Source organism: Molothrus aeneus, chromosome 1 (genome assembly GCF_037042795.1).
Source record: "Molothrus aeneus isolate 106 chromosome 1, BPBGC_Maene_1.0, whole genome shotgun sequence".
NCBI lineage: Eukaryota > Metazoa > Chordata > Aves > Passeriformes > Icteridae > Molothrus > Molothrus aeneus.
Genome location: NC_089646.1, coordinates 1,584,092 through 1,597,124, shown reverse-complemented (window position 1 = coordinate 1,597,124; position 13,033 = coordinate 1,584,092). Strand labels below are relative to the sequence as shown.

Sequence of the window (13,033 nt, the reverse complement as noted above, 5' to 3'; positions counted from 1 at the left end):
CTTATTGGCTCAGCCCCGCGCACCTGAACGTTCCTATTGGCTAAACCCCGCGCCGCTGCGCTCCGCTTTTCACCTCCCCCCCGGCCCCCACCCGCCCGACGCAGAGGTTCCGGCGGCACCCGCCATAGCCATTCATTGTCGCTGCAGACGCCGCCATTCGCGCCGCGGGGCTGCCCTAAGGGGAGCGGAGGTGAGTGTGGCTCCGTCGGGGTGCTCCCGCTTCCTGCGGGCAGCTACGGTGCGGGTGGGACGGGAGGGCGGGGCGGGCATGGCGTGTGCGACGCCCTGTGGTGTCCGGGTCCTCCCCCCAACACTGGGGATGGCCGTGGGGGGAATCCCCTCATGGAAATTCCCTAATCCCGGTGTTCCCGTGGAGATCTCTGAGGGGGGAATTCCCTCATGGATGTCCCTTTAATCCTGGTGTTCCCTTGGAGATCTCTGAGGGAGGAATTCCCACATGGAAATTCTTTATTCCCACTGTGATATCCCAGTGCTTCCTTGGACCTCCATGAGGGAGAAATTCCCTCATGCATTTCCCTTAATTCCTATATTCTCTTGGAGATCTCTGAGGAGGGAATTCCCTCATGGATGTTCTTTAATTCTGATATTCCCTGGTCGCTCTGTGTGAGAGGAATTCCCTCATGGATGTTCCTTAATCCCGGTGTTCCCTTAGAGATCTCTGAGAGAGAAATTCCCTCATGGAAATCCTTTAATCCCACTGCCATATCCCTTGGAGATCTCTGAGGGAGGAATTCCCAGATGGAAATTCTTTATTCCCACTGTGATATCCCAGTGTTTCCTGGAGTTCATGGGTATCCCTTAATTCCCTTGGAGATCTCTCAGGGAAAAATTTCCTCATGGAGGTTCCTTAATTTCAATATTCCCTTGGAGCTCCATGAAGGGAGAATTCCCTCATGGAAATCATTTTATCCCACTGCCATATCCCAGTGTTCCCTTGGAGATTTCTGAGGGAGGAATTCCCACATGGAAATCCTTTATTCCCACTGTGATATCCCAGTGTTTCCTTGGAGCTCTGTGAGGGAGGAATTCCCTCATGGATTTCCCTTCATTCTGATATTCCCTTGGAGATCTCAGAGGGAGAAATCCCCTCATGGATGTTCCTTAATCCTGGTGTTCCCACGGAGATCTCTGAGGGAAGAATTCCTTCATGGATGTTCCTTAATTTCAATATTCCCTTGGCACTCTGTGAGAGAGGAATTCCCTCATGTATGTCCCTTAATCCCAATATTTCCTTGGAGCTCTGTGAGGGAAAATTCTCTCATGGATTTCCCTTAATCCCTGTGTTCCCTTGGAGACCTCTGAGGGAGGAATTCCCTCATGGATGTCCCATAATTCCGACACTCCCTTGGAGCTCCATAAGGGAAAATTCCTTCATGGAGGTTCCTCAATCCCAATATGCCATTGGAGCTCTGTGAGAAGGGAATTCCCTCCTGGAGATCCCTAAATCCCCTTTTCCCTCAGCATTTCCCAAGTCCCATCCCTGCAGCCTCTTTGCTTTATTCCCTCTGTGCTCAGCCTTCCCCTTCCCTATTTTTTTGGTTTCTTTTCCATTTTTTCCCCTATTTTTATTCTGCAATTGCTCCAAATCCTTGGGAAAAGCTCTGTAGTAAGTGGGAGGTGCCAGATCTGGGAACAAAGGGATGATCCCAGAGCTTTCCCAAACATTTCAGGAAATTCTTTCCCTCCACCCCTTCAATTCATTAATTCCTTGGGAATATCCCACTGAAATTTTCTTTTCCTGCTTTTTTAGGACGGAACCAGCTCTGACAAGAGGAAAAAACATCCATAAAAAACATCCATTTCCCAGCTATCCCAAAAACCATGAAAAATCCAAATTATCCCAACACTCATTCCCCCTCAATCTCCCCATGATTTTCCACACTTTTAAATCCTCAAATCCCATTTTTAGCAGGGATTTTTTTTGGGATTCTTTTTCCAAATTCCTTGGCTCAGCCAGGAATTTTTTCCAGCCTGCATGGACAGAGCAACCTTTGCCTGTTCCACCGCTTTTTTCCGGGATTTTGGGAATTCTTCTCCGGGTGCTCTCCCCGGGGGCCACGTGGATTTTATTGACAAAGCCGATTCCTTCACTTACTCCGATTTTTTCCGGGATTATCTCATTCCCAACCATCCCTGCATTTTCTCAGCCAAGTTCACCGAGGATTGGGGCAGCAGGAAAAATTGGGTGACGTGGGATGGGAAACCCAACTTTGAGCATCTCCTGCAGAAGTTTGGTAAGTCCTGGGATTTTTTCCAAATCCTAAAGAATTCAGTATTTTAGGACTGCATTTTAGTGATAAAAGCACTAAAAAAAACAAAATTCCATGATTTTCCTAAACTAATACAGGGGTTTTTTTTTTTCCATTTATACACGCCCAAATTTTATTTTTTATTTATATTTAAATAAATTTTAAATATTGGAGAATTTAATTATTCCAAATCCTAAAGGATTCAGCTTTATAGGATTGAATTTTAGGGATAAAAGCACTTTAAAAACCCTAAATTCCAAGTTTTCATCCTAAATTAATCCATGGATTTTTTTTCCATGGGAAACCCAACTCTGAGCATCTCCTGCAGAAGTTTGGTAAGTCCTGGGATTTTTTTCCTAATCCTAAATGATTCAGCTTTTTAGGATTGAATTTTAGGGATAAAAGCACTTTAAAAACCCAAAGTTCCAAGCTTTTGTCCAAAATTAATCCATGGATTTTTCCCATTTCTTCACGGTCTGGTTTGCAGATTCCAAGTTGAAATTTACTCCCCTGTTTTCTTTATAATTAATTATTCAAATAAATTCAAAATCTTGGATCATTTAATTATTCCAAATCCTAAAGGATTCAGTCCTAATCAATACCTCCCTCTTAATGGATTTAAGGGGAAAATTCCCTTTAAAATAAAAAGCTGGAAAATTCAGGTCACAGCAAAGAAAAACCAGGAAAATTTGGGGCACATGGAATAAACAGCAGGAAAATCCAGGTCACTTAAAATAAACAGCTCTGGATTTGGAAGGTGTTTCCCTGGAATATTGGGATGGTTCCTTGGGAATATTTGAAGCCCAAAATTCCATGGGGATGCGCTTGAGGGAGGTGATTTGATGAATCTTCCTCATTCCCAACGAAAATTCCTGGGGGATTTGCAATTCCTGGATTGTGTTCCCTCTGAACGATGGTTCTGGGATTGGGATGGTTCCATTATAATATTTGAAGCCCAGAATTCCACATGGATGAACTTTAGGGAGGTGATTTGATGGGTCCTCCTAATTCCCAAGGGATTTGTAATTTCTGGATCATTTTTTCCCTGGAATGATGGTTCTGGAATATTGGGATGGTTCCTTTGGAATATTTATAAAGTCCAGAATTCTGCAGGGATGAACTTGAGGGGGAAGTGATTTGATGGATCCTCCTCATTCCTGCAGAGGATTCCCGAGGGATTTGTAGTTCCTGGATCATTTTCCCCTGGAATGATGGTTCTGGGATTGGGATGGTTCCTTTGGAATATTTGAAGCCTGAAATTCCGCGGGGATGAGACTGAGTTGGAGATGATTTGATGGGTCCTCCTCATTCCCGAGGAAAATTCCTGAGGGATTTGTAATTCCTGGATTTTGTTAGCTTGGAGTGATGGTTCTGGGATTGGGATGGTTCCTTTGGAATATTTGAAGCCCGGAATTCCGCAGGGATGAACTTTAGGGAGGTGATCTGATGGGTCCTCCTCATTCCCAAGGGATTTGTAATTCCTGGATGGTGTTCCCCTGGAATGATGGTTCTGGGATTGGGATGGTTCCTCTGGAATATTTAAAGCCTGGAATTCTGCAGGGATGAGTTTGAGAGAGGTGATTTGATGGGTCGTCCTCATTCCCAAGGGATTTGTAATTCTTGGATCCTGTTCCCCTGTTATGATGGTTCTGGAACATTGGGCTGGGTCCTTTGGAATATTTGAAGCCTGGAATTCCGCAGGGATGAGATTGAGTCGGAGGTGATTTGATGGGTCCTCCTCATTCTTGAGGAAAATTCCTGAGGGATTTGTAATTCCAGGATTGTATTTCCCTGGAATGATGGTTCCAGGATATAGAATATTCCTGTGGAATATTTGAAGCCCGGAATTCCGCAGGGATGAACTTTAGGGAGGTGATCTGATGGGTCCTCCTCATTCCCAAGGGGTTTGTAATTCCTGGGTGGTGTTTCCCTGGAATGATGGCTCCATGATTGGGGTGCTTCCTTTGGAATATTTAAAGCCTGGAACTCTGCGGGGCTGAGCTTGAGGTGGAGATGATTTGATGAATCCTCCTCGTTCCTCTGGAGAATTCCTGAGGGATTTGTAATTCCAGGAGAAGCCGTGGTGCCCGTTGCCAACTGCGATGTCAAGGAATACAATTCCAACCCCAAGGAGCAGCTGCCCTTCAAGGAATACGTGGAATATTGGCGGGAATACATCAGGAACGGCTACCGCTCCTCCCGGGGCTGCCTCTACCTCAAGGACTGGCACCTGAGCAGGTCAGGGCTCATTCCCAACACTCCAGCACTGGGAATGTCCCTCTGGAGAAGGGAAGGATCCATGGAATCCTCAGAGCCTAAGGGCGCTCCAGGAAAGATGGAGAGGGATTTGGGACAAGCATGGAATGACAGGAGCCAGGGAATGGCGGCTTCCCACTTAATTTGGGAAGGAATTCCGGGTTGGGATGGATTTTTCTGAGAAGCTGCTCCATCCCTGGAAGTGCCCAAAGCCATCTTGGAGCAGCCTGGGACAGTGGGAAGTGTCCCTGGCATGAAGTTGGAACTGGATGTTCTTTAGGATCCCATCCAACCCTAAAAATTCCATGATTCCATGATTTTCAGTTGTGGAAAATATTCCAGCATTCCCTGAGGGATTCCAAAGTCTTGGCCCCCAGCTCCAAATAGAGCTCTGAATTCCTAAAATCCCCCCTATTCCCTCAGCCTAATTCCCAGCTTTTATTCCAAGCTCAAGATCCTTTTCAACTCAGTTTGGGAAGGAATTCATGGCTGGGAGAGGCTGGGATGGAATTCCCAGAGCAGCTGTGGCTGCCCCTGGATCTCTGGCAGTGCCCAAGGCCAGGCTGGAGCTGCCTGGGACAGTGGGAATTGTCCTTGGCCATGGAATGGGATGATCCTTAAGGTCCCTTCCCAGCCAAACCATTCCATGTTCTCTCCCTATGGAAAGGGGCACTGGAACATCTCCTACAGTCAGACCTGGAGTGGGATTTGAGTTGGGATTATTCCATGGCCATGTTGGATTCAGGATCCTTTAGTATCCATTGGCTTTTCTGGGAGCATTCCCACTCCTTCAAGTTACCTTCCCCCAGCTCTGGAAAAGAACCTTGGGAAGGAATTTTCCCTGTGGGAATGGGGAGGGGCTGGGATGGAATTCCCAGAGAAGCCGTGGCTACCGCTGAATCCCTGGAAATGCCCAAGACCAGCTTGGAATAATCTGGGACAGTGAAAATTTGGGATAAGCTGCTCCTTCAACTCCCTTCCACCCCAAACCCCAGGAATTCCATCCTTAAGGATCCACCTTGCCCTTCCCACTGCATTTGGGGCATCCTGTTTTCCTGAGCTGCTTTTCCAAGTGCTTTTGTTTTCCAGAGCTTTTCCAGAGCAGGATGTTTACACCACTCCCGTGTATTTTTCCTCGGATTGGCTCAACGAATATTGGGATGCCGTGGCCGTGGATGATTTTAGGTTCGTCTACATGGGACCCAAGGGATCCTGGTAAGGCTCTCATCCCAAAAAAACTCCTTTTCCAGCTGAATATCCCAGGAAATTATCCCATTATCCATCAGGAATAACCAGGCAGGTCTGCTGGTGTCCCAGCTGGCTCTGGATGGGAGGGGAAAAGGAAAACCCCAAATTGTGCCCACAAAAAAAAAAAAAAAAAAAAAAAAAAGATCTGGTAGATTAGGGGAGAAATTCCCTTGGGATCAGCCACTTGGAATGTGCAGGGATAACTCCAGTGTTTTCCAGGGGAAAATTCCAGGTGAAATTTCCAGCCCAGTGTTGGTTGTAAAGCTGCATTTTGGGGTGTTTTTATCAGAACTTCCTGCCCTTAAAGGGATTTTTGGGGTAAATTAAGGAGGAGAAGCGCAGAGGATGTAAAACACTCCATTATCCAGCCAGAATTCCATCAGGAGTTTTGGGATCAGTATCTATATAAAATGGCTTTTTAATAGCCAAAACTCCATCATCCAACCAAAGTTCCATGAGGAATTTTGGGATCTGGATGGATACAGTGATTTTTTAATAACCAAAACTTCATAATCAAACTGAAATTCCATGAGGAATTTTGGGATCTGGATGGATACAGTGGCCTTTTAATAGCAAAAACTCCATAATCCAGCTGAAATTCCATGAGGAATTTTGGGATCGGTATGGATACAGTGGCCTTTTAATATCCAAAACTCCATCATCCAACCAAAATTCCATGAAGAATTTTGGGATCAGCATCCATATAATAGCCTTAATAGCCAAAACTCCATAATCCATCCAAAATTCCACGAGGAATTTCGACATCAGTATCCACGTCATGCCCTATTAATAACCAAAACTCCCATCATCCAACCAAAATTCCATGAGGAATTTTAGGATCAGTATGGATACAGTGGCCTTTTAATAGCCAAAACTCCCATCATCCAACTGAAATTCCATGAAGAATTTTGGGATCAGTATGGATACAGTGGCTTTTTAATAACAAAAACTCATAACCCAACCAAAATTCCGTGAGGAATTTCGGGATCGGTATCCACATAATGGCCTTTTAATAACCAAAACCCCATAATCCAACTGAAATTCCACAGGGGGAATTTTGGGATCAGTATCCATATATTGGCCTTTTGACTTAGCCAAAGTCCATAATCCAACCGAAATTCCATAAGGGATTTTGGGATCAGCACCTCGGCTTCTCAGCGACTCGGATCCCTGTTGGAATTTTTTCGGGATTGATTGCTGCCCATCCCTGATTTTTCCCAGGACGCCGTTCCACGCCGACGTCTTCCGCTCCTACAGCTGGTCAGCCAACGTCTGCGGCAGGAAGAAATGGCTCCTGTATCCCGCAGGACAGGAGGAATTCCTCAAGGATCGCCACGGGAATCTCCCCTTCGACGTGACGGCTCCGGATCTTCGGGATAAGAGGATTTATCCGCGCTACAGCCAGAGCCAGCCCCCTCTGGAAATTCTCCAGGAAGCCGGAGAGATCGTCTTCATTCCCAGCGGGTGGCACCACCAGGTTCATAACCTGGTGAGGGCATGGATCCCGCTGGGAATTGCTCTTGGATCGGGAAATGGGATCCCAAAGGTTTTGTTGGGATGGATGGAAATTGGGACTTCCAAGGGAAAAGGTTGATCTGTTCTCCTGGGTGATGTTGGGAAGGAATGGTTTGGAATGGTTTTCCCAGAGAAGCTCCATCCCTGGAAGCATCCAAGGATAGCTTGGATGAGGCTTGGAGCACCCTGTAAGAGTGGGAATGGGATGATCCCTAAGGTCCTTTCCCACCCAAACCATTCCAGGAATTCCGTGGCATGGAATTGGGGTGAGGAGGAGGAGGAAGATCCCAGGGAAAAGGAAGAGGAAAGGATGGAAGAAGGAGGAATTCCAGCTTGGAGCACCCTGGGATGGTGGGAATGGGATGACCCCAAAGGTCCTTTCCCATCCAAACCATTCCAGGAATTCCGTGGGATAGAATTGGGGTGAGGAGGAGGAGGAGGAAGATCCTGGGAAAGAGGAAACAGTGGAAATCCTTCCCAGGAAGGAGGAATTCCAGCTTGGAGCACCATGCACCATGGATAGTGGGAAGTGCCCTTGCCCATGGAATGGGATGATCCTTGAGATCCCTTAAGATGGGATTTTTGGAGTGGCACATTCCATATTATCATCCCTAATAACCTAATTAGTTGCTAATTACTAATTATCTATGGATTATCCAAAATTTTTCCCTCAGGAAAACACCATTTCCATCAACCACAGCCGGGTCAGCGGCTGCATTTTGGGAATTGGGTTTCTAAAGAAGGAATCAGGTTTTTGGAGTGGCAAATTCCATATTATCATCCCTAAATATTAATTTAGTGACTAATTACTAATTATCCATGGATTATCCCAAACTTTTCCCTCAGGTAGACACCATTTCCATCAACCACAGCTGGGTCAGCGGCCGCATTTTGGGAATCGGGGACATTCTGGTTTGCTCAGGAATAGGATTTTTGGAGCGGCAAATTCCATATTATCATCCCTAATCACTTAATTAGTGACTAATCACTAATTGTCTATGGATTATCCCAAATTTTTCCCTCAGGAAGACACCATCTCCATCAGTCACAGCCGGGTCAATGGCTGCATTTTGGGCGTTAGGGACATTTTGGGTTGCTCAGGATTTTTGGAGCAGCACATTCCATATTATCATCCCTAATCACTTAATTAGTTGCTAATTACTAATTATCTATGGATTATCCAAAATTTTTCCCTCAGGAAAACACCATTTCCATCAACCACAGCCGGGTCAGCGGCTGCATTTTGGGAATTGGGTTTCTAAAGAAGGAATCAGGTTTTTGGAGTGGCAAATTCCATATTATCAGCCCTAAAAATTAATTTCGTGACTAATTACTAATTATCCATGGATTATCCCAAACTTTTCCCTCAGGCAGACACCATTTCCATCAACCACAGCTGGGTCAGCGGCTGCATTTTGGGAATTAGGGACATTCTGGTTTGCTCAGGAATAGGATTTTTGGAGCGGCAAATTCCATAATAGCATCCCTAATCACTTAATTAGTGACTAATCACTAATTATCTATGGATTATCCCAAATTTTTCCCTCAGGAAGGCACCATCTCCATCAACCACAGCCGGGTCAATGGCTGCATTTTGGGCGTTAGGGACATTTTGGGTTGCTCAGGATTTTTGGAGCAGCACATTCCATATTATCATCCCTAATCACTTAATTAGTGATTTATTACTAATTATCTATGGATTATCCAAAATTTTTCCCTCAGGAAGGCACCATTTGCATCAATCACAGCCGGGTCAGCGGCCGCATTTTGGGAATTAGGGACATTCTGGTTTGCTCAGGAATAGGATTTTTGGAGCGGCAAATTCCATATTATCATTCCTATTACCTTAATTAGTCACTAATTATCTACGGATTATCCCAAATTTGTCTTTCATGAAGAGACAATTTCCATCAATCACAGCCGGGTCAGCAGCTGCACTTTGGGAATTAGGGATATTTTGGGTTTCTAAAGAAGGAATCAGGTTTTTGGAGCACAGCAAATTCCATATTATCATCCCTAATAACTAATTTATTGACTATTCACTAATTATCCATGGATTATCCCAAACTTTTCCCTTAGGAAGGCACCATCTCCATCAACCACAGCCGGGTCAGCGGCCGCATTTTGGGAATCAGGGACATTTTGGAGCAGCACATTCCATATTATCATCCCTAATCACTTAATTTGTGACTAATCACTAATTATCCACGGATTATCCCAAACTTTTCCCTCAGGAAGACACCATCTCCATCAACCACAACTGGGTCAACGGGTGCAACGTGGCCGTCATGTGGAGCTTCCTGCAGGACGAGCTGGCGGCCGTCCAGAGGGAGATCAGCCAATGGAAAGATCCCATGGACGACTGGCACCTCCAGTGCCAGGTACTGCCCAGTCCCGGATCACCCGGGGAGCCGGAATTCCGGGATTCCTGGAGTAACTCGCAGCGGAATTTCCGTGGGTTTTTGAGGAAGCAGGAGTTGGGGACGGCTTTGTTTTGTTGGGAAATGCTCCCCCGTAAAAGTTTGGGAACGTTCCCTGTGAAAGTCTGGGAATTGCTTCTGGTTATTGGCTGTGTCCAGGTTGGAATGTTGGTTGGAAAGATGGAGAACTTCAGGATCAGAGCTGGGAATGTTCACCTGGAGAAGGGAAAATTCCAGGGAGAGACCTCAGAGCCCCTTCCAGAGCCTAAAGAGGTCCCAGAAAAGCTGGAGAGGGATTTGGGATAAGCGTGGAATGACAGGAGACTGGGAATGGCTTCCCATTGGGAAAATGGGGATTTAGGTGGGATTTTGGGAAGGAATTCCTGGCCGGGATAGAATTCCCCGAGAAGCTGTGGCTGCCCCTGTATCCCTGGCGCTGGGAAAGAATCCAGAAGACCAAACTCCATAATCCAACCAAAGTTCCATGAGGAAGAGGATGGGTGGGATTCCTTCCAAAATCTTCTGGGTGAACCAAATTCCAAGTTTATATCTGGAAGCTGTTCCCTCTCCTTGGGTTGATTTCCTTCCAAAAACGAGTATTTGGGAAAACTCCCACAAATAATACTTGGAAAAAGAACTCAGTGTCTTTGGATCCAGAAGCAATTCCAATGAAAAAAATTATTAAACATAATTATTTATGATTCCAAAGAATTCCCAACTTCGTCAAATCCGATGTTAGGGATTTTTTCCTGCCGCCATTCCCATTCTCACTCCATTTCCCCCTTCAGCTGATCATGAAATCCTGCACGGGCATCGACTACAAGGAATTCTACAACTTCCTCAAAGTCATCGCGGAAAACCGGATTTCCATCCTGGAGAAGGGCCTGGATGAGGAATCCTCGTCCCGGAACGATTCCAGAGCTGCCATCTCCACCCTGGGAATGCTGCACGCCGTCTTCGACCTCAAGAGGACGGTGAAGGTGCTGAGCTCGTTAAGCGCTAACGAGGATTTCCGGAAGCTGGACCTGACTGCCCTGTCCCCTCCTCCGGAGGCGCTGCTCCAGCACCTGGAGTCTGCCATCGACACGGCCCTGCTCTGAATTCCCGCTTTTCCAAGGTGTTTTCCAAAGGGTTTGGGGGAAATGGACTTGGACAAGAGCTTTACTCCGGCGGGAAGAGGAAGAATGGAAGGAGGGAGAGCGTTTGGGAAGGAGGGACAACATCCCCAAAGATTCTGAGTGGTTTGCAGGAATTAGGGGAAAAACCACCCCAGCCAAAGGAAAATCCCAAACTTCCTTAGGATTCTGAGCATCACTCAGGGCAAAAATTCCCTATGGATCAAGTGTGGAAGTGGAATGAAGCAAATTCCCCGTGCTTAAGCTCAGCTTTGTTAAAACCCCTCCTCTTCCAGGTGCGGCTCAGCTTTTCCATCCCTTTTTCAGGGAATTCCAGCTGCTGAATTCCATGGAAGCCTGAGCTGGAGCCATCACCTGGAGTCAGCCATAGGCACGGCCCTGCTCTGAATTCCCGCTTTTCCAAGGTGTTTTCCAAAGAGCTTGGAGGAAATGGACTTGGACAAGAGCTTTACTCCAGTGGGAACAGGAAGAATGGAAGGAGGGAGAGCATTCCCAAACATTCTGAGTGGTTTGGAGGAATTAAGGGAAAAACCACCCCAGACAAAGGAAAATCCCAAACTTCCTTAGGATTCTGAGCATCACTCAGGGCAAAAATTCCCTGTGGATCATCTGGTGTTGGAATGCAGCAAATTCCCCGTGCTTAAGCTCAGCTTTGTTAAAACCCCTCCTCTTCCAGGTGCAGCTCAGCTTTTCCATCCCTTTTTTTAGGGAATTCCAGCTGCTGAATTCCATGGAAGCCTGAGCTGGAGCCAGGATTTGGGAATGTTGATTCCGTGTCTTCCAAAGTGGGATTTCCAAAGCTGAGACGCTCAGGATTAAATTTAATTTAATTCAACTCCAAGCAAAACCTGCTTTGACTCAATCCCAATAAAAACCAGGAATGGGAATATGCTCCCAAAATCCCACGCTCTATCCCAAGCCCCAGAATTCCCTCCAGGAAAGATCAGGAAAGTTCCGAGTGGTTTGGAGGAATTGGGGAAAAAAATGATCCCAGCTAAATGAAAATCCCACATTTTTTAGGATTCTGAGCAGGCACTCAGGGAAAAAAATTCCTTGTGGAATTTTTTTGTGGATCCAGCACCTCCTGCACGCTTCCACAGCACAATTCCCACCCAGAATATTCCCAGTGGAACCTCCCCCTCCTGCTTTTCCTTGGAAAAATCCAAAACCTGGAAGCACAAATGGCTGCACACTGTTAACCTTCAGGCCTCGCTTGAATCCTTCCCAAAATCAAAGCCAAGAAAAACTTGGAATTTCGAGAAGTTTTAGGAAGTCAAACTGAAGATCCACCTCGTTTTTCCTTGAATTCCTTGGAATTTTTACCCCCCTGCACTTTGCATGTCCTTTTGCAGTAGGAATTTTGCATTTTTTTTCCCTTCATTCTCAAAAATATCAAGGAGCCGTTTTTCCTCAATTTAGGAAATTCCTGGATTCTTGAAGATGACAAAGATTGGAATAAGGAGCACGCAGAGCCTGGAATCTTCAAAATTCCAAAGTTTTATTTAAATAAAAATTCCTGGCAAACTTCCAGTGAGATTCTCTCGTTAATATATTAATTCTTAATTAGTTAACATAGTAATGAATCTGTTATTTATTAAAGGATAAAATCTGGGGAAAATGGGAGGAAAAAAGCTGGAGGGTTTCATTTTCCCAGAGTCACCTCGATAAGGCAAAAAAATTCCTCGGAAAAATGAAGAAATTCCTGGGAAAAATGACAAAACTCCTATTTATTAAAAAAAAAAAAAAATCCCATTTATTTGGACTTCCAGTTCTTCATTCCCAAAAATTATCAGGGATCCACTTTTCCTTCATTTAGAAAATTCCCAAATTCCTGAAAACAAAGAAGATTGGAAGAAGGAGGACGTGGATCCTGGAAGTTCTTCAAAATTCCCATAATTTTATTAAAATAAAAATTCCTGGCAGTCTTCCCATGGGATTCTCTCATTAATACAGTAATCCTTGTAATTAATCTGGTTTTTTATTAAATGATAAAATTTGGGGAAAATGGGAGGAAAAAACCTGGGGGATTTTGTTTTCCCAGAGTCGCCTGGATAAGGTAAAAAATTCCTGGAAAAAATGAAGAAATCCCAAGGGAAAAATGACAAAAAATCCCATTTTTAGAAAGCTTTGGATTTCCAATTCTTCATTTCCAAAAGTATCAAGAAGCACTTTCCTTAATTTAGGAAAT

General features: G+C 45.3%; 1 protein-coding gene across 1 annotated transcript; it reads left to right on the top strand.

Moving 5' to 3' along the window:
* Positions 1–86: 86 nt before the first annotated feature.
* JMJD4 (jumonji domain containing 4) lies at positions 87–12,375 on the top strand. Its single transcript, XM_066550349.1, has 7 exons — positions 87–190; positions 1,772–2,255; positions 4,343–4,508; positions 5,616–5,741; positions 6,996–7,263; positions 9,524–9,670; positions 10,498–12,375. Exons 2-7 carry the CDS (start codon positions 1,997–1,999, stop codon positions 10,807–10,809), a joined length of 1,278 nt encoding a protein of 425 aa, XP_066406446.1. The 5' UTR covers positions 87–190; positions 1,772–1,996; the 3' UTR covers positions 10,810–12,375.
* The last annotated feature ends 658 nt before the right edge of the window (positions 12,376–13,033 follow it).